Source organism: Ambystoma mexicanum, chromosome 4p (genome assembly GCF_040938575.1).
Source record: "Ambystoma mexicanum isolate Mex_15411 chromosome 4p, UKY_AmexF1_1, whole genome shotgun sequence".
Lineage (NCBI taxonomy): Eukaryota > Metazoa > Chordata > Amphibia > Caudata > Ambystomatidae > Ambystoma > Ambystoma mexicanum.
In genome coordinates, this window is record NC_090927.1 from 709,480,423 (window position 1) to 709,501,582 (window position 21,160).

The 21,160-nt window shown below is 45.7% G+C and overlaps 1 protein-coding gene across 8 annotated transcripts in view; it reads left to right on the forward strand.

The window, feature by feature from the left end:
• The window catches only part of MYO6 (myosin VI), a 1,279,197-nt gene that overhangs the window by 532,689 nt on the left and 725,348 nt on the right, over window positions 1-21,160 (forward strand). For all 8 annotated transcript variants that reach the window (XM_069606282.1, XM_069606276.1, XM_069606277.1 and 5 more), the window contains exon 11: window positions 20,571-20,751. In XM_069606282.1, the coding sequence (XP_069462383.1) occupies window positions 20,571-20,751 (181 nt within the window). The remainder of the gene's footprint in view (window positions 1-20,570; window positions 20,752-21,160) is intronic.

Here is a 21,160-nt window from a genome sequence, read left to right on the forward strand (position 1 = left end):
CTGGCAGGGAAGTCTACCAGGGGATCTGCGGGTCCCAGAAAAGGGATTCCTGATGGGGTAGTACACCAGTTGATCCATTTGAAATACATTGAAATCTCATTTCTGACCCCTCAAAGTACACCCTTGGGGTGGAGCCTGCCTGAATGGAGCACGTAGTCCATATGCATTCTGTGTTGTGGTGGTCTGGTTTTGGTTGTGTGATACAATGCCTGAGCCAGCCCTGACTGAAACTGCAATGGATGCCGTGTAGTGCACTAATAGGCTGGGGAGTAGCCCCCAATCGACATCCTGTGCTGTGGGTGTCTGGTTTCTGGTGAATGGCCTAAATGCCTGTGAGTCTGATTGGTTGCTGCCTGCATGACTGCACTTGTGTGTGATTGGCTCACCCTGAATGAATAGATAGTGGTTTGTATAACTGGGGGTCTCACACTCACCTCCTTGTCAGAAGCTGAAACAAGAAACCTGAAGCAGAAGTCATTTTAAGCTTGCACCCTGGATTGCAGCTGGAGGAAGATGTCTGTCGCTGCAAAACTTCAAGTAATCCAAAAGCTGCTGTGCTGACTCGAGGACTGAACCAGAGAGGACCTGGATAGGTGACCTCTTTCCCTAGCTACAAGGGGACATTGTGTAACTTCTGCTCTTCACCCAAAGTGTCCTGGAAGCCAGTCCTGTGTGCCTGCCATCCAGAGAAGGGATCTTCGTGGGTCCAGAAGAGGAGTGTATGGACATATTGAAGCCTAGAAGTCAGTTTGTGTCGCCCAGGGTCCGGAGGACTGTTTGTGACTGCTGGATGCCAAGTTGCTATGTATCACCCAGAAGAGGGGGTACCCTGGCATAGTGCTGCTTGACACCCAAAGCTGCCAAAGTTCCAAATCACTGAAGAATCCTTTTAGGGAGATCCATGCCATGACATCTGTCCACTTTTCCCTGCTGGAGAAGGTTCAGGGTCGCTGCCTGCAGAGGAGTGTCGACAAGTGGGTTTCCTGCCACCAAACTCTGAAGAAGACGTCCTGAGGGTCCACACTTGGTGTGGGTCTGCAGTCCAGTCCAGTGGCCATGTCCAGGTCACCAGAAGCTATCCTGAGATCTATGTTGTGCCTGCAGTAGCAAAGAACTGAAGGTCAGTAAACTGTGAAATCCCAAAACCTGACACCTACCTCTGCCATGGTCCCCGTCACCACTGAATGTCATCCACTCCCACCAAGGGTCTTATCTTCTTCAGCCAAGCCTTGTCGATGTCCACATCAAGTTGCATCTTCATGGGACATCCACAGCCGGCATAGCACTCTGTCATTAGAGACCACTGCGACAGACCTGCATTGTTGCCTTTCCAACACTGCTTGGTTCCCTTCTTTTTCTCTACACCGACCTCCCAGTGATTCCTTCTTTGAGGGTGGGGGTGGGGGCATCCTCAAGGGGTCTCATTGAGTAAAGCCAGGAAACTCCACCACTTCCCCTGCCAAAGCACCGAAAGTACTGTGTTGAGGAAGTGCATCTTCCATCCTCAGGATTTATCCAGGGGTCCCAGATTCGTCTAGGATTATGCTCTCCTGTGGCTTCCCAGGTACTTTGGTGTAGTGGGATCTGTAGAAAGAGGAGCAGACCTTTAATGAGCATATTTGGACTGGGCTGTCATATACAACTTATACAGGTTACCCAGCTGGAGGGATCCTCACACATTACTGTATTTTGTATGCTAAAGAAAGCATCTTGCCTATGTTCTAATTATTACCTGCCTATCTACAGTTGTTTTATTAAGTTAACCCCATTTAAATGCTTTTTAATAACTGTCAGCAGTTGGTGCATTACAATTGAATTTAAAGGTAACAGTGGTAACAAGTAGAACTGGACATACATCTTAAGTTAAGTTACCTGTTTAGATTTCTAGCACAAAGTGAGTCTTATTTATTTGTGTTTATCTACCTGATTTTTATCCTTTATTAGTACCCGGCGAGGGGAGTGTGGGGGCCTCCCAGCCAATGGGGAGGCTCAGAACGCGGGTGTTACCACACGGTAATCTCGCTGCCCTGAGCCTCCTCAGGCTGGCAACCACCATCTCCCTTTGCCGGGGAATCCAGTAAGTCCCCCTCCTCCCCCCATCCACAGAATTCCCTCGTCATCCTCCCACCCCCACTTAACTTCTTTTCTGTCCATTTCGAGAGCGGATGCGCTGGGAACACTTCTGTCCCCAGTGTGTCCGCTCCCGATCTGTGACAGGCCATCATGGAAAGGAAGAAGGCACTACACATAGTCCTTTCTATCCTTCCCATGGCGGCCATTTTTCAGTTTACTTTTTTTCTTTTTCCTGAATGGCCGCCATGGAAAGGGAGAAGGAACTACACATAGTCCCTTCTCCCTTCCATGGTGGCCATTTTGTTTGTTGACTTTTTTCCACTTATTTTCAATGGCCGCCATGGAAAGGGAAAACTGACTACGTTTTCCCTTCCCAGTAGCCATTTTTTGACATTTGTTTTTTCTGTCCGAAATGCCTCAGTGTTACGGAACCGGAAAAAAATGCCTTTAGTACCCCGGTCTAATGGGCCGGGGTACTAATGGCAGTAAGCCCCGAGCCTGCAGGCCATTACCACACAAGGTAATGCCCCCGTGCCTTCATTAAGGCCCTCGCTACTCTTGGGCTTATAATGTTATGTGGTAATAGCCCGCAGGCTCGGGGCTTATTGCCTTATTAAAAGGACTGTGTTATCACCTAGCATAGTGTGTGGACATTCCATTGTGGGTAGCTTGGGGATTCACTGTACCTAAGAACCAGCCTGCATCACCTCCCTTGAATCTCACCCTTGGTTGCTCGTCCATAGCTACCATTAGAGCACCTTGGGTGGGGTGCTCTGTGCCTCTACCCCAACTATATAGTGGGCAGAAGTATAGATACCCCCTTACAGTAAGATATATGATTCAGCTAAAAAGGTGTAGCCAAATTGATGTAGACACATCCTGAGATATGTTATAGATTTGGGGGGTCAACTTGTACACTCCTATATCAATGGGCGAGCTGTGGCCTTCATCGAAGGGAAACGGACAAGACAGACCAGTTGATACATAGGCCTGAGAATTCTCCAAATCGATCAATCTTGTAGTTGATTCGAAGAAGATTGGGCTCAGGATTTCAAATGTACCGGAGGACATCATCCGCTTAGAGTGGCACGATTGCCCTATGTCCAGCGCAATACCGCAGTAAGAAAGGCTCTCCCTTATTTATTTTTAATACATTTATTTATGATCTGCTGCAAACAATTTGTACACATAATGAAAATGACGTAACGGTTACATTCAGAACATTGTAATTTCACATATTCAGATTTCCTTCCCCTCTTTCCAGTCGATGTCTCCTTCTCCCCCCATTATCCTCAGTCTATCCCTTACGAAAGCAGCAAGTCATTGCAGAGAGCACACAAAAATGGTGATAATGGGCACTATTACCTTCTCTGGTGCCCCCAAAAACAAACCCTGTGTCTGTCCCTTGCTACACAGAACCTAGAAGTAGACCTAGCGTATATCATTTGGATCGTAAAGTAAAAACAAAGGTCTTGGACAGCTGACTCCAAATTATCATGGATGCAACCATTAATAGGGACTCCCCAAGCAAGCAAACTAGCAGATGTCTATGGTTTGCAGTTAAGTTCACTCTAAGACAAAGTGGTTCCTATGAAATCTAATACTACAAGAGATAAGCCATGTCATCAGAATTGGTTCACTACAGCCTTCACTGACCTTAACAAAAATTAAAATGCAGGCTGAGCGGGCCTGGGTGAAAAATGTATCTGATGCCAATAAGATTGCATGGAATCTACAGAAAAAATATATATAAAACCAAAATGTACGAAACAAAAAAACTTTTTATAAGGCACAAATTGAAAAGGCAGAGAATGATACAAAACAAATGTTCAAAATTTTCAGAAGCCATGAGAAATCCAAAGTACAGTCACTTCCATTTGTACCAGGAAGAGAGGACTGTGTTAGAGTACAACAAGCCTTCTCTGACAAAGTTAATCTTGCCCTCATCAAGATTACAAACAGTTGAAGTACTGAAGAGGTTTTGGAAGAGTTGAGGACAGAGGAAAGCAAACGGATATTTCTGTTTAAACCTATTGCTACTTTTGAGATGGAAAGAATCCTTCACAAAATGCATTCCACTGCGTGCCCGGGTGATGTATTCCCCTCCAAGGTTATCCTAGGATATATTAAGTCTTTCTCCCCTTTCCTTGGTTGGTTACGTCAATCTGTTCCTGACGCTATTAAGGAAGTTGTTGTGACCCCATTAGTAATGAAGACCTGGCCTAAACCCCAAAGAAGCATCTGATTTTAGGCCTATCACCAATACTCCCTTCTTGTTAAAAATAGTCGATACAATTGCTGCTTCACTATTCCAAGACTACCTTGAGGAAACTGATATTCTTCACTTAAGACAGTCAGGAAAGTGCCCTTTTGGATCTGCAAACACAGATGCTCAATACTCTCGACAAAAGCAAGACAGCACTATTGATATTACTGGGCCTGTCTGCTGCTCTTAATTTACTAGACCATGACCATTTATTGAAGACACTGGCACATGCAGGAAATTGCTCAGGGGAGACCATTGACTGGATCAATTAATTCTTAAGTAGCAGAAGGTTAAAGGTATGCTGGGGCATGCCTCCTCAGAATGTGCAGAGACACAGTGTGGGGTTCCACAGGGCGCATGCTTATCCCCAGCCCTATTTAATGTTTATATTAGGCCCCTTTGTGACCAGCTGGAATACATGTGTATACTATTTACGAACTATGCAGATGACATTCAGCTGCTGATGGAATTGAGTGGGGACTATGTGAAAGATTCTGCTAAACTGAGGCAGATTTACTGACAACAAGTTGGCTATGCCTAAGTAGTGCCAAAATGGAAATTTTGGTCTATGGATCGAGGCAAGCCAGGGCTAAATTGGGCCCCGAGCTTACTGTTTTGTAAGGTGGAAGGTTGTTACATTCCAGTGGTAGACAAAGCAAAAATGCAAGGTGTTTTTTTGGAGGCCTCCCTTGGGGCAGAGGCCCATGTGGACGGAGTAGAAAAAAAATCCCATTAACATCTGAGTACTGAGACAGATCAAACCCTTAGTAGCCCGTAGAAATTGCAAACCACTTGTTGGAGCTATAATGCCAAGACTGGATTACTGCAATACCCCACATAGCGGCACAAGTAAAGAATGTATCCAGAAGCTCCAAGTAATACAAAATGAGGCAACTAGGATTGTCAGTAACACTTCAAGAAGAGAGCACACAACCAGGACGAGGAGTGAACTACACTGGTTACCAGTGGCTACGAGGGTGGAGGGGGCGCTTCAAAGTGATCACACTGACTCACAAGTGCCTCTAAGGGAAAGCACTTCTGTATCTAAAAAAAAAGCTTGGAACCATAGAAACCGAGCAGGTCTCTACGCTCCAGTTCCACGCACCATGTAGCCATCCCTCGAGTTAAAAGAACAAGAGGCAATAGTCGGTCTTTTCCGGTTCAGGCAGCTCAGGCTTGGAATGCTTGCCTGTAGATCTATACCAGAAAAAAAGGCTATTGATCTTTAGGAAACGTTTGAAAACACTCCCTTTTTAAAAACATAAATTGTAGACATTTATAGGTTTCTGCCTTGTCTCGGATATGTCCTTGTTGATTGTGCGCCCTGATGTTAATAAATACCCCTGAAATCCCATAATCCTCAAAACAGTTAACAAATATGCTTACAAAATTAAATAAAACACAGAAAAGGCAATGCAAAATAAGGGCCATGGATCTTCCCAGAATATAAGTCCAGACTGATTGGGATGGATGAATAGTGTAATGAATTAATCTATCTGCTAATATCTTTGCAAAAATGTGTACATATGTATTGGTCAGCAAAATTGAGCTGTAGAACCCACAAAGCAGAGGATTCTTGTATGGTTTCAATAACCAGATGATCAGAGCATTGCGCATGATGCCAGGCAGGAGACTGGGTTTGATTGCCTCCTCCCGGCCCTCCGGTTATTGGGGGTTAGGAGCAAACCAAATTCCTTATGAAGCTCAGATGACAAACCATCCTCCCTGACAGTTTTAGAGGAAGGCAGAACATCAATAACTTTGATTTCTTGGAGCATAATGGGCTACAACAGCTGCTGGTAGTAGTTGTTGAAGAGGGATGGTCTCAAAATAGTCAGTGGGAGCACTGCTGGGTCATTAGCCACTGTAAGGGAGACAGACACAACCACAATTCAAGGGTGTTTATTGAACTTTATCAAGGGCGTGAAAAACATTTATCTAAACCTAAATCTAAGATGGGAGCAAGCTACAATATAAAATAATAATAATACAGTCCTAGTGGAGTCTCGTCAAATAAAAAGGTCATATAATAGAAAAACTGAGTGCCAATCCTTACCGCTAAGTTACAAATAGTGTAGGGTAATGTTAACGAAAAAGAAAAGTGTTCATAAAATAAGTCCGGATGTTAAGGTCATTGGCCTCCCTTCCCCCCGTTTTTAATATGGGACGAGGCGGTTCACTCGAGCATAGCACACTTTTGGGCTTCTTTGGCACAAGGACACAGTTCCTTTTACCAACATCAGGGACTTCTGTTCCCAAGTCTCTTACGTGGAAAGTCTCTTGATCCAGGGAGCCTGATGTACCAAAAACAACAAAAAAAAAGTTCCTTTCCAAATTTTCAAGTCGAGCGATTCACTGTTTACCCTGGATCCCCCTCAGCCGGGCTCAGATCTTTTTTTATGGAATTAGCCTCCCTCAGCCGGTCTCAGGCCAATTTTAGTTTGCAGGCATCCCTCAGTCGGGTTCACATTTGCCACAGCAAGAACAAATTAATAAAATACACAATGGACTTGATGAGACAACTAAGAGCAGTCAAGTAGATGTGAAAACAATCCAGTTAACGGTAAGAACGAGGGAACCTGAAAGAAACAGGAACACAACCGGGAACAACCAGTCAGAACGAGGGCTAATTAACAGAACAATGATCAAGGGAACCGAAGCAGAAGAGTGAAAAACATGAGAAGCAACACAACCGGGAACAGGCAGAGCGAGTGCTAAGTAACAAAACAATGATCAAGGGAACCTAAAGAGAAAAGTGAAAAACATACAGAAGTAGGCAGAGCAAGTATATAGCAGTCTAAAATAGCAGACCCAAAATAAAATGGTGCAGCCAAGCAAAAATAGGGCTCAAATAAGAAAAAACAGCAGAAAAGGGTGGGGGGATTACAGGGGGAGCAGGGGAGGCACAGGGTGACGTAGGAGCGAGCGCACCAAGGATGGAAGGGGCGCAGAGCATACGCGATCGAGGATTGTGAGAGAACCACGCGAGCAGAGGACGCACAGGCACAAGCGTAGCAGGGATGGAAGGGGCGAGGAGCACACACACGATCAAGGTTTGCAAAGGAATCACACGGGCAGAGGACACACAGGCACGAGCGTAGCCAGGGATGGAAGGGGCGCGAGCACACGCAATCAGGATTGCAAGGAAAGCACAAGCGCAAAGGCCGCGCAGGCCCAAGTGTACCCAGGGATGGAAGGGATGCAGAGCACGTGCGATCAAGGATTGCGAAGGAACCACGCAGGCAGAGGACGGGACAAGGGAGTGCAACGCAGGAAGAGTGCGAAGGAACCACGTGGGAAGGAATCACCAGGGAAGGGGGCACACCCGGTCTAGGGGCACGGGCAGAGGGGCAAGTCTCTGGGGAGGGGGGACACAGGTCAGGGGAGAATGACGCAGACCGAGAGGCTAAGAAAGCTAACTCACCACAACCTTTTACCTGGCGGTCGCAGCCATTAGGTTTTCATCTGACATGCAAGAGAGTGGCCGTGGACCTCTTTCATTGTTCAACCAATGATGAGTTGACAAAGAAGAAAACCTCCACTCAAACCACCAAGTCCTTGGCCATCCTGACAAAGCCAGAGCAAAAGTCCTTCCCTCAGTCTCAGGGCAGGACTGAATTTAAACCCAGCTCTTTCACTGGCTTCAAGGGGTTTCGGGACCACGGTACACCGAGGCCTGACCGGTCCTCCAGCGACAACAGGAGGAAGCAGCAGAGGACTTTGGACAGGTATTTCTGCTCCCCCTCCTCTGCTCATGCCTCAGAAGCCAAGAAACAGTGGTGTCACCCTCGGGGAACAGAGCTCCCCGTTAGGGAGCTGACTGGCTCTTTTCCAGGACAGCTGAAGTGTCTTTTCAAGAACCTCTGGATCCTATCCACAGTCTCCACAGGATTCTCTTCCTTTTTCTCTACCACCCTCTCCTCTTCGTCAGATGGGGGACCTGCCTCTTTTTCGTGAGGTACTTTCGCTCTTGGAAATGCAGGCGGTAGAACGGGTTCCTCACTCAGACAGGGGCTCCGGTTTCTACTCCAGGATTTTTGCAGTGCCCAAGAACAGCCAGGCTGGCCTGAGGGATGTCCTGGACAGACATGTCATTTCTCAATCTGTCCTTATGGCTAGAACGCTTTAAGATGATTACTCCTGTGCACATAGCAGAGTCTCTGTGCAGGTGACTGGATGTGTTCCTAGACCTCAAGGATGCATATCTGTACATCCCCATCTACCAACCTCCTCAGAGGTTTCTGCAGTTCACGATTGTTGTATCACTTTCAGTACAAGGTGCTGTCTTTCGGTTTGAACTCGGCCCCTCGTGTCTTCACAAAGTTGATGAACGCAGTGTTGGATCTTCTCTGCTTAGAGGGCCATCACCTATACCTCTATCTAGATGGCTGGCTGGTGAGGGTGGGGATCACTTGAAGGATTAATACACTCCTTCCGGAGGTTGCCGGATAGTCTTCATCAGCTGTGGTTCTCCTTCAATCAGAAGCCACTACACTTGTACCCCTCCCAGGATCTGGTCTTCTAAGGGGTGCATTGGAACACAGCCGTTCAACAGAGAGGATTCTTTGCCTTTGCAAGGTGATAGGGCACTTTCTGGCAAACACGACCACCTCTACATGGTGGTTCCAGCAGCTTCTCGGCCTGATGGCCTCCTGTTTGCTCAGTGTAAAGCACGCTTACCTCAAGATGAGGCGCCTCCAGCTCCACCTAGGCCAATCTGTATCAGGAGACGGACAGGATCCCAATACCCCCCGCGCCTCCTGCTTGCTGCTGGTGGTTGATGGGCGGCAATCTTTCTGTGGGAGCCACCGTCACCTGTCCGGGGCTGATGGACTCCTCTTTTTCGGGCTGGTGGGCTACCATGGAGTGCTACATGATTTTGGCTAATGGGCCAGGGTGGAAGCCGTCATGCAAATCAATCTGCTAAAGCTCAGGGCAGTGGGCCTGTCCCTCAAGGCATTTCTGCCCTTCATCACAGACAGGTCTGTACTGGTCAGGACGGACAATTCTACTACAATGTTTTACCTGAACAAGCAGTGTGGCACCCGTTTCCTCCTCCTCTGCATGGGGGTGTTATAGATCTGGGAGTGGGCCTTGACGGAGGGGGTTTGGATTTCTGCAGTCAAGCTCAATTTTCGCAGCCAAAGGGTCCAGTACCGTTCCCACGATGTATCGGACCTCACTGCACTTTAAATCAGTTCTTGTTGGTCATAAGAGTGCTGTTAGCTGTTTGTTAATGTTTGTAGAAAATGTCCCCCAACTATGCTCTTCTCTAAGCCTGTGTGACTCGAGTGGTGGAGGTTTAGTTCAAAAATCTTCTGCCGGAAATGATGAAAATAGGGATTTTGGGGCTTCTCACGCCACTGATAGACTGGATACCTGCCAGTCCGGTCTCTGGTATAACATGTTTTTTCTTGTAATCAGCGTTACATTAGTTCTCACATGGGTATCATTTCCTGCAGCCCCAATAGACAACCCCTTGCATTTAGATCCTTGATGGCTTAGTAGAGGAAATACACTTGTGAATTTAGGGTGGACCTCGAGAGATATTTAAAAGTTACTTTTGACCCTTTGGGGGCCATCGGGACATCCTATGGAGGGCTGGATCGCTATAGTCGGATGGCTGCTCAATTCCCCGGCTCTGATTGGCCTCAACTTGCCCCGACCCACCCATAGCCCTTTTGGGGGCCGTAGAAATGGGAACGGGAGACTTGGCCATTTCACATCCAGACAGCAATTCCAAGTTGTAATATCTTTCACAATACCCCTGCTCTCCATTGTTAAATTCATAAGAGTCATCATGCAGGCTCTCGGTAGAGTTGCCACACACATTTCTCTCAGACACTTCTTGACCCAAATTGTAGTCCACATGGTTCCATCCCCCCTTGTTGCCTGATGAATCCTTGGGCGTGAAGGAATGAACCTGTTGAGAGCCAAAAACGAAGTCATCTGCTGTAGAAATCTATTGCTGCAGGCCAGGCAGAGCAGAGTGTGGCCATATGTGTAAGTCTCCATGCTGTTTCGGGGTAGAGGGTGGAAATGCAGCATGAAGGCGCACCTGTTTAGGAGCTGCTAGCATGTTGTGTAGAGTTTCTGGAGGAATACTTCTTTGTGAAAGTTTACCTAGTCCCCGTGAAGAATTTGGGGATATCAAAACCACCTCCAATCACCCAGCCCCCTTTGCCCCATAGTTTGTTTGGACATTTATATATCACTACAAACCCTTGGTATCTGATTGCTGCTTATTTCCCACGGTGTGTGGGGCTCATTTATCGACCTCGGAAGGATGAAAGGCTGAGTTTGGCCCTGCTGGGATTCGAACCTGTGTCAGAAGGCTCTGCACGGATGTCAAAGCGAGCGCTCTACTCGCTGTGCTATCTGACCGGCTAAATGCTATAGTGAACATGTCCCCTCTTCCACCAAGGGAGTCTGTTCCCATTTACTCCGTCACTCGCAGGCTCAGACAGCCGAGCACTAGTGTCCACGGATTTATGTTGTTTCTGTTGTTTAAATCTTGGCGAAAGCAATATGCCATTGGCTAAGTGAAAAGGGGGTGTTGCTGTGCCTGAGTGCAGCACTGCCCCGGACCTCAATGTACGATGTGACAAAAGTACTAAAATATTGCAAACCCCCTCAATACAATCACCAAGAAGACCGACTCAAGGGTCGTCAGCCCGCAGTTGTCAGCCCTTCGTGGAAATTGTAATAAACTCAGATGTCGAGAGCCGTGACCATATAAGCCATGAGTCGTAATGGCTTCCACAGAGAACTGACTCAAAGGCAATATGCCCGCAGTCGTCACTCCTCTAGAAATAGAGTACCAAGTGTTCTTGATGCAATAATATCCCCAAAAAAAATTGAGTCAAAGGCCTTCCGTCTGCAGTCTTCAGCTCTCGGGTTACAGTACAATATATTTGATGCAATGATTGTTCCAATGATCGGACAATTATATACTCGCCATGCCCGCACAGTACCCACAGAGTGTGAGTATTCTATGTAGGAACAGGCTTACCGCGAGTAAGTAGAAAGTCAGGCTGCATTACAATTGGAAAAGAAGTTGCACTGTTTACTACTTTCGCGTGTCGGTCAACTTCCCACCTTTCCCCTGTGGATAGGCCTGTGGATTCCAATCGATGGAGAACTTTTTGTGCTTTAGAGCCCGACTCGGAGGCCTGCGGTTTGCCCAGTCAGCACCTACTGCCTCTCTGGGAGAGGTTTTGGTGTATTTGCACCACCTGCTCATAAACAATGAAGACAGACTCGAAAAAATGTAGCTCCTGCACTGACTGCCTCTCTAGTTTCAAACAAATGTTCACCTTGTCAGGATGCACCATTTTAACACACAGTTCTTTACATGGGGTGGTGTCAGAGACTTTAGAAAACGCTGTGCTTTGGTTCTTCCCCACTCTGACTTCTGACCCTTCTCTTTGTACTTTTTATCTGTTTTCTGGCACCTTTTCCTTCCTGTGCCCTTTCCACTCTGGTTTTTCCTTTCACCTTTCTTTCCTTTTGCTGTGCACACTTGCACCCTCTATTCACTTTACTGCGCTTCTTGCACACTCCTCTTGTCTTTATCGTACCCCTGGCACACTCTGTTACTCTTTCTTTGGTTATGCACCCTTGCACCGTCCTTTCTCTTTGTTGTGCCTCTATGGCACTTTCCCTTTTCAGCCTTTGGGTCGCTAGTACTGTGTTTCCCTGCTTTCGGGCTGCCCGCACCCTATCTGTGCTTTCTCTCACTTTTACTTTCACTATTCTAGTCTGTCGGGCCACTCTGTTTTGGGTTGCATGCACCCTCTCTTGGTTTTCTTTCGCTTTCTCACTTTGTTTTTTGGGTCGCTTGCACCATTTTCCCTTATATTCTTTACAGTTCACTTTCATCTTTTCTCTTTATTCCTGCACCGCAAACGCATCTTTCTTTCTGCTTTTCTGACTCTAGCTTTCCGCTTTCTTTACCTTCTCGCCTTCTTTCTGCTTTCTTCACTTTCATGCCACATACAAATCTAGTCTGCTTCCACTCCCGCTGCAGCCACCCTCACCCTCCCGAATTTCTATCTTCACTTCACGATACTCACCAGGAAGCACAGCGCTGGCGAGCTGTCTCCTCAGGATACACTGGGTTGAGGTCAGGGTCTCACCACCTGCCCCTCAGATGACCTTGGGACTGGCACACGTCCCAAGGGAACAAGCATTTTTCAGGACTTGGCCAGCAGGTAGCAGTCTGCCTCACTCTGGCTCTCTGAAGACACAGCTCCCTAGCCACGCTGCAGCCACTCAAACACACCGGGCCATGGTCTCGGCGTGTCACTGTCCTCCAGACTCTCCAGGCTTCTCCCGCTGCAGCTTCCTGCTCCCTGGCTCTCCTGGTTCCATCAGCAACTCCAGCTCGCTCATACTCTTGGGCAGAACCACACTTTATACTGGTGTAAGTGAAATCCTTATTTATTTGTGTCTAAAAGTTCTTTTATTCTGAACGATGTACCACTTACCTACCACTTAAATCACGCCCCTCTCTTGGAACCTCCCCCCCCGGTCACACTGAACCAGGAATCAGGCTGGTTTGCAAAGTTACAATATTTATTTATGTAGTTCACAATATAATGGCTCTATTTTTATGGGGATATAATAATCTCCAATGGGGGATGACACACTAAGCAATCTCTTTAATCACAAGGAGTAATAATGAGCAAAAACAATGCAGCACAGCAATAATACTTTTGTGGGTGTGTGTTTAAATCAAATAGCAATGTGGTTACTCTTTCCCCCTGCACACCCCTCACCCCACCAATATGCAATGTAGAGAGAGAGGAGGGGAGAGAACAGGTTTCAGGAATGCAGAATTCAAATACAATGTCAATCCCAATTTCCCCCCAGCAAACACAAGAGAGAAACAGAATTGATTAGCAAACTGTCAAAATGGTTTTTAAAGTTGTCTGAGAATGGATTGGGTAAAACACTAAATATGGGCTGAATGACTGAAATTGTTTAAATTCTAATGGGAGCCGCTTTATATGGTTGCAGACAAACACTAGCAATGATTTGACACCAATAAGCAATGTGCAAACTGAAATTTGAGGTCGGGTGCAATGAAAAGCTATTTTACACGTGTAATATTTTGCCAAAATGAAAATTTGCGCCAAACTTTTCCGTGCGCAGTAATCGCGATTGCGGGAAAACTATAGGGATTTGAGATGGGTTTTTGGTTCTATGGAAAGCTGTGGATGTTAGCTACAAGTTTCTAGCATAACAATTGAAAAAGTTATGGATGTTTTACTGGAGGTCGGTTTTTTTCAAATAGAGGCACAAGAATGGGAAAAACAGGGATGCGCTTTCAAAAGACACAGGATTTCTTTATACTAGGGAATGACTAGGAAGAAGCAAATACTACAAGGGAGCACAGCCACTGGACCAGGACGCCTCTGGATCATGTTTTTGCCTGCCGAGGAGCTTGCCTTCTTCAGATGAGATATATCAGCGCAAAGATATGTTTAACAATACTATTACAGAAGGTAGGTAGTGGGGATAAGATAAAGCGTTCAGGCAATTCAAAAATATTTCTAACAATGCAGTTCTGAAGATAAGATAGGATGGATTTGGATAGGGATTGCTATGGACAGTACATAGGCTAGTGACAGTCCTATACTATGGATACTCACTATATACGTTTGAACAGAACGGTCAGGAATTCTGGTCAATCAAGATTTCTGGACAGGAATTCTGCTGGGCACACCGGACTGGGACAGGCTGCTGGGCACACTGCACGACAGGACTGGGTCTGCAATCAGCACGGCGCTCTGGTCACCGCACGACAGGACTGGACAGGATCGGCACAGCACGGCACATGATTGGGTTCAATCTGCCCTGGTTCTGCAGATAATTATTTGGCAGGCAAGCAGTTACAGCACAGCCTGGCTGTTTTCTTTGATGTTCCCCTTTGGTGGTGGGATTCTAGTTCTGGAAATTCAAGGCCTAGTTGAAAATGGATCAACTAATGGAATGGGCCTTTCTGCTTGCAAAGTTTCTGGAGTCTGGAGCAAGGAATATGGATGGATCTCCTTCAGGGTGCTTCGCCAGGATCAGGATAGTGGGTGGATCTGTCTGTCTTCTAAGTCCTCAGCTTTCTCTATTTCTGCATTTGATAAAGGGGTGTGTATGCTAGATTATCCTAAGCGCACCCCCTAGGCTGGCTAGAGTCTCCCCTCTCCCCTCTCCCTTGGCTTTTGAACATGAAATCTACTTTTAGTATAATACATACTTACAATGTTGCAAACTTTATACCAATAACATATCTAGATCACATATTTTGTGGAGCAAATGCTCTTCCAAGCCCTGTCATTGTAGGATCTTGTGTCAGCTTTTGACAGAATTTTGCCCTTTTGGGCCAGAACACAATATCTACTTTATCCAAAAATGCGCATTGTATCTGGGCATGAGCGTGAGAATTTATTTTCATGCTTTTTGACATAATTGCAATTGGATCTAAAACCACAATTTCTACAGTTCCTTCCCAGAACATAGCACAGAGTTCTGGCTCCTCTTAAAATGTGCAGCCAAAAATGAGGTTCCGAAGTCCGGGGTTTAAATATTTTTTACAATTGTATAAATTAAATTATCAGTCTTTTTTCGAAATATGCTTTTTGTCCATTGTAAATCAACAAAAGTTGTCTGTCCCCGCCTCCTTCTCCTTCTTGCAGCTCGGAAGCAATCTCCGCCCCCTTCCTTCTGGCAGAGGCCATTTATAATCCTTCCTGATTAGCACCTTCTTGCCTTGGAGGAAGTCCATTGTGCTCTCCCAAGTTCCCCTCCCCTCTTAATCAACACAAGGGTGTGAGGTCCTGGTCTAGAGAGCAGAAGGGAGGTGCCTGGCCCCTGCGGAGGAAGTTGTTTGTGGTTTGGTTTGGAGTCCGGCTTAATTTTAAATGTCATTTTGTTGCAATTTTTCTTGGTTTAAATAAACTTGTAATTTTAAAACAAGCAGCTAGAACACTGATTCCAGACTCTAAACAATTAAGTTTAAATAGTTACAACCTAGGTTACTCTTGATAACAGGTCACTTAGATTTCAGACATTAAATTACAATGGTACAGGTTTACAGTTTTAATGCATGCTTTTGAAACAGTCATTCAGGCGGCCGCTGGTACTGCGTCCAGATTTTGACAGATCCACAGGCAGGCATACTTGTGCTGTGCTGTGGGTGTTTTGCTGACCAATTCAGCTTTCCAGGATATTGCAATTCCACAATAATTTTGTGAATTCAGTAAAATGTGACACCCAGCAAGAAGATTGGATTTTTGTGGGTGTTTTGGACCAGCATTCTGTATTTTCAGCACCAAGAAAGATTTTAAAAACAAGATTCCAGATTTCTTTCAGCAAGCACTGCTTTTCATGCCGGCTCCATTTTTACTGGTTTGGCAGCCCAATTACATGTTTCAGGAGTGAGGTCTCCGTTCCACCACTGACAACGTGCACGGTAGATTTGGCAACCATCTTTTTGTGCTTTGTAGAGCGCGATTTCCATAGGTTTTGGTGTGCCCAGGGGTTTTGCTGCCATTTTGATGATTCTGGCACCACCAGGACACAGTGATCCCGCAGGGCAGAGCATAAGTGGGTTAATACATCCCACACTGGTGTAAAGAGTAAAGTGGAGTCAGGTGTGAATAGTCGGAATAAAGTGCCTGACCTTGCCTGACTCTATTAGCGGGACAATTCAAAGGTCTTACATGGTAGGCCTCACTTTGTATTCCTATGTTGTTTCTATGGGTAATCCTCCGTGCTCCCAGTTGCCACTTCCCCTTCCTAGTACTTGTCGGAAATGGGGAGGGGGTGATGGAATGGGATTGGAATTTTCCCAAGAAAACTGAGGGCCAGGGTTTTTAGGTGTAATGGGAAAAGGGGGAATACCAGGTCTCAACCTTGGGTGTTCTTCTCTGGATCCCCTGCGACCCTCCACTCATGTAATCCTCCCTCGCTGGTCTGTCTCTATTGGAGCACCGGTTTTTATAGTAATTTCTAGGATCCAAACTAGGGGAAGGCGAATGGGTGTTAGGGATAGTCATGTCTTACCTTGCTCACCTGCTTGCCAGCTTTTGTTCCGGTGTGACACCCTTGTCTCCATCTTGGATCGGGGACAATGGGATCTGCATACCCCATGAAGGCTTCCGGGACCTCCTCTTTCTCACCTATCACCCCCTCAGCATACCAGGCCTCACCTGGGGTATCGCCATGGCCACAACCCAACACCCCCCCCACTCAGTGATCCTCTCTCGCTCGTCCATCGCCAGGGTTTGGATCCAATAGCGATGGCCCTCCCCTGGCCACCTAAATAGAGGATTCTTAGGGTCTACATGGGAGAATACCCCTAGGTTTCTCACAGTACCTAAGGTCCCTTTCACAAAGCTCCAACTAAACTGTGATAACATTGCAATACTCTGACTGAACCACTAAAGTAAGATAATGGTTGCTATTTCTTTTGTTATTGTCATACTGCTAATCTCCAAACATGCAAGATTTGTGGAGAATCAAATCACGGGTGTCGTAGTTCTGGAGATGCGCCACATTAGGGCAGGCCAGCTGTCTAGGCTTAGGAGATGGTGCCATGGATTTGTGCACCTTTCCTCGAGGAGCTGTGGTGAAAATGGCAGTTTGTGCATGAGTTTCCTGAGCAGAGTTTCAACAAATGTTTCCATGTTTAAAGTTGAGGTGGATTCAGGTATGCCAAGGATGGGAACATGTTGCATAGTGATCTTCAAGCTCTTCATTCTTTACCTTGACACTCTTCATCTTTTGGGTTGTATTCTCCAGATGATAATAAATCACCCTGTCCTCCACAGCACCAGTACTCTTTTCAGTTAGACATCATACCACTCTCCTCAACGTTGATCGCAAAGTTGTCAATCTTGAGGCTCATGGAGTTGAAACCTGGCTTTGTGTGCCAACATAACTGCACTGTTGGGGGCTGGGGTTGAGTCACCTTATCTAGATGTGCTGGCGACTCGCATGAGGTGCAAATGATTGCTCGGAAGGCATCTTCTTGGTAAAGTTAAGTGGAGTTTGCTTCTTGCCTCCCTTTGCCCTAGCATTCAGGCTCAGAAGTGGGATGTAAAAATGACCAAGATCACATTGGAAATGCACATAACTTGACATTGAAGGAAGAAAGATTGTTATAAGGTCCTCCAAGTAGTATGTGGAGTCTGACTGTAACCCGGGAGCACACAAAAATCAAGTATGATAGGGTTATCTAAATTAGCGACTGCATGTGGGAGTCACAGCAAGCCCAAATAGATTGATATGTCGAACCCACTCACCCAGCAAGCAGCTTCTCAGAAAAACAGTTGCCAGTAGAAACCCACAGACCACAGGAGGCAATGCAGGTTAAATTGAAAAGTAGAACACTCTGAATTCACAATGCTGTGAGCGCAGTAGCAATCGGAGGCCCCTTGGGGGGTGAACAGGCAGCTGTGATGAATCGCATGGATCACTCACCAAATCCCTTCGTAACAGGTGGCCAGGGAAAGGTAGACGCTTTCTGATTTTTGAATATACAAATCTCAAAAAGGCATTATCGTGGAAAAAAGAATAGTGCATAGTAACGCACTGGAAAGATGTATAAAACATGGTTCACTGTCACCAGCCACTCCCACGCACATCAGTGAAGGAACGCAAATGTTACTTGATCATAGGAAAATGGGACACAGTGTCCTTGTAGCTTCCCACTGAAGGTGAGCTGTGTTACAATGTAAAACAAAGGAAAAACATATTGGGCGGGACCTCTCCATCTATTAGCAACAAAAGGACTGTCCAGTGCCCTCAAAACATATGAGTTGGATAGATGGCTGATGCTAAAATGACCTCTGACACCAAAAGCAGCCAGAATGTTGAGCACTTAATGGAATTGCTGGGAGCTCCGTTGAAATCAATGTAGGGAATGTTGTAAAACATTGGGAATGTCCTTAGCAATGCAAGATTTCAAGACATAAGAGATGGGGCAAATCCTCCATTTTACAAGAAATGAGGCACACAAACACACCAAGCAGATTATTTTCTGGATTCTCAGAACCTCTGGCTAGTCTGTCCATGGGTTAGGGTGAGAAGCAGAGTCACCACAGTCCAGTGGTTATGGCCTACTTCGAGCACCCCGTCCCTCCATCCCCTACCTCCATCATTCTCTCTGTCGGTTTGAGATGAGAGCCACGGGGGCTCTTCCACCGCAGCAGTTTGCTCTTCTCCAGCTTCTTCCCTGTGGGTCTCTGTATTATTCTGGACTTTTCTTCCGGCATTCGGCCTCTCCGTTGCCTGAGGAAAGGATCAAAGTTCAAGAAGACTATAACCGCACAGATCTAGTCGTCGTTACAAACCTGGGAACTGGCTATATGTGATCATCTTCAGAATGCTCATCCCTGCCCCACAGCAGGCTCCTTCATTTTACTCTGGGACGCCAACACTACTTTTAGGCCCTCCGGCCTGTCTAGAGGTATTATTTAGGCCCTGCTTGCTTTTGGGGGATTGTAGGCAAGACCTACTTATCACCACTGATTCAGTGAGTTCTATGGACCCATAGAATAACAGTGAGACTGTGGATATTTGTTTTCACAAAGTGTGTGTGAGCCTTTCTAGAAGAGCAGGCAGACGTTGCAGATTTATGGGAAAATGTTATGCTCATATGAAATCACTGTTATTTTATTTACTTGTAAATACTTTTTAGTTATTTCCTTTGAACAACTTTATACAGAATATATTTTTACAGATGCAGGTTGTGGACATTCCTGTATTGTATAAATTGTCACTGGTAGAGGAACAATAACTGAAAGGGAACATTATGTAAGCCAGGTAGTTTGACCCCACTTATCTGTCCTCTTGAACTCCACTCCAACTGGGTCTTAACCTTGGATTCCAGGGACTGGCAGATCATCGTTTCCTGAACTTTATCCAGGTTCATTTTTCGAAAGCGAAGGTTATGGGGTATTTTTCAGGGTTGGTGTTTCATCAAATGACAAGCTTATGGTTTTAGGATTCTGCTAAACTCAGATTAGTGAAGAATGGGCTGGTTACTGACTTTGTAATGAATTTAATATTCGTTAACATTTACAGCAGACTAAAGAAATCTGGGTACAGGGGGGGAGTGTAGCTTAGAGTGGGAGGGTGGAAAAAGAGGGTATGGGGTTTTGATATGTAAGTGGCCATAAACAATGTGCCTGTGTCGTTGACAGAAAAGAGTTTCTCTTCTTATAATGGGCATCCTTTTAAAAAATGTGTTTTGGTTTAAAAATATGTCTTGAGTAATGATCTGATTTTCTCAGTTATAAAGCAGTTGCATTATTATGCTATTGTAATTGGTAAATATAAGACATCTGGTCAAAAAGAGTTTTTAGAAAAATGGGGTCAATTTTCCATATGCGTATAGGTCAACTCTCCCATCTAGCATTACATCATTCCGCCATTCTAAAATCTACTTTGTTTATATTCCCTTACTAAACAAAGGTGGTTGTATATTATGTACCCGTCATCTTTGTTGAAAATAATTGTCCCTTTTGCATGTTGCATCCTCTAATGCCATGCACATTGCGCCTTTCTGAGAAAGCGCGCCAAACCTGCAGGTGCCCTAAAACAATGTGGGTCTCTTTCATTATTTTTCTTGCACTTTGCAAAGTGTGAACACTGAAATGGTGTCTAGAACGCTGCGCACTCGTGAGGCGGGTGATGCTGCTGTTAGGTGAGCTATTATTCAGAGCCTTATGGGGTTTAGTGAAGCAACACATTGCGCTGTTAATTGTTTGGTGATTGCTTTGCCGATGAGCAGCCTGTAAGAAGGCACAGATAATGTGTAATCGATGCCGCCTGAACACATTACAACGCCTTGCACCTTGAAAAGGCCACATAAACAGCAGCCCTTCAGCTGTTATCTCGATAAGTGGGCGGGGCTTCTCCATTAGGCTCTCTTCCGCGCAGGTTGTGGCATTCCCATTAAGTTCAACAATTGTTTGTAACTGGCTCTCTTTCACACTGCAGTATTAAGTGAACATGTTTGATGCGATTCAAGTTTATAAAGTACACGCTTGATGTTTACAGCTGTGTGTAACGTGTACTTTAGTATAACTAAGATGCATGCAAATTACCCCAATTGTGGTTTTTAATAGTTTGACTTTGATCCAAAGCATTTCTTATTCATTTGAACTTGTTACAAGGAAAGAGTTTAGAACAAAGATAACCGGTTTCTTTTGCTGTTCCCTTGCAGTACCTTAAGCATGGCTCGCTGAAGGACCCGCTGCTGGATGACCATGGAGATTTCAACCGCATGTGCATAGCCATGAAGAAGATTGGCCTGGATGACACGGAGAAGCTCGATCTGTTCCGGGTGGTTGCCGGCGTCTTGCACCTTGGCAACATTGATTTCGAAGAAACGGGCAGCACATCAGGTTAGATGATTTCCTTACTTTCTCTCTCCATCCTTAATGCATCTGTGATATGATAAGTCATTTATAACGCGCCTCTGCACATGTGTTTCTAGGCACGATGTGTTGATGGTTCCCAATTTTCTGTGAGTTGTACATCATTTGAAAGCAAGTATGCTTTCCCTTGAATTCCTTAGTGCCTATAGGACTATTCATATAAAGACTTGCCCTCTGAGTGCTCACCTCAGTAGGCCCGGTGTGGCATGTTAGGTGATGTTTTTTCCTCCCCGTGCCTAAAGGGGATGCATCTGTAGGTAGATGCTGATTACATATCTGCAATCGCGCTCCTATCCTTGCCCTAGACTGTATGACCCAGTTGTGACAGTGACCCACAGCTATTTTTAAAAATGGATTTAAACAACCAAGTGGTAGT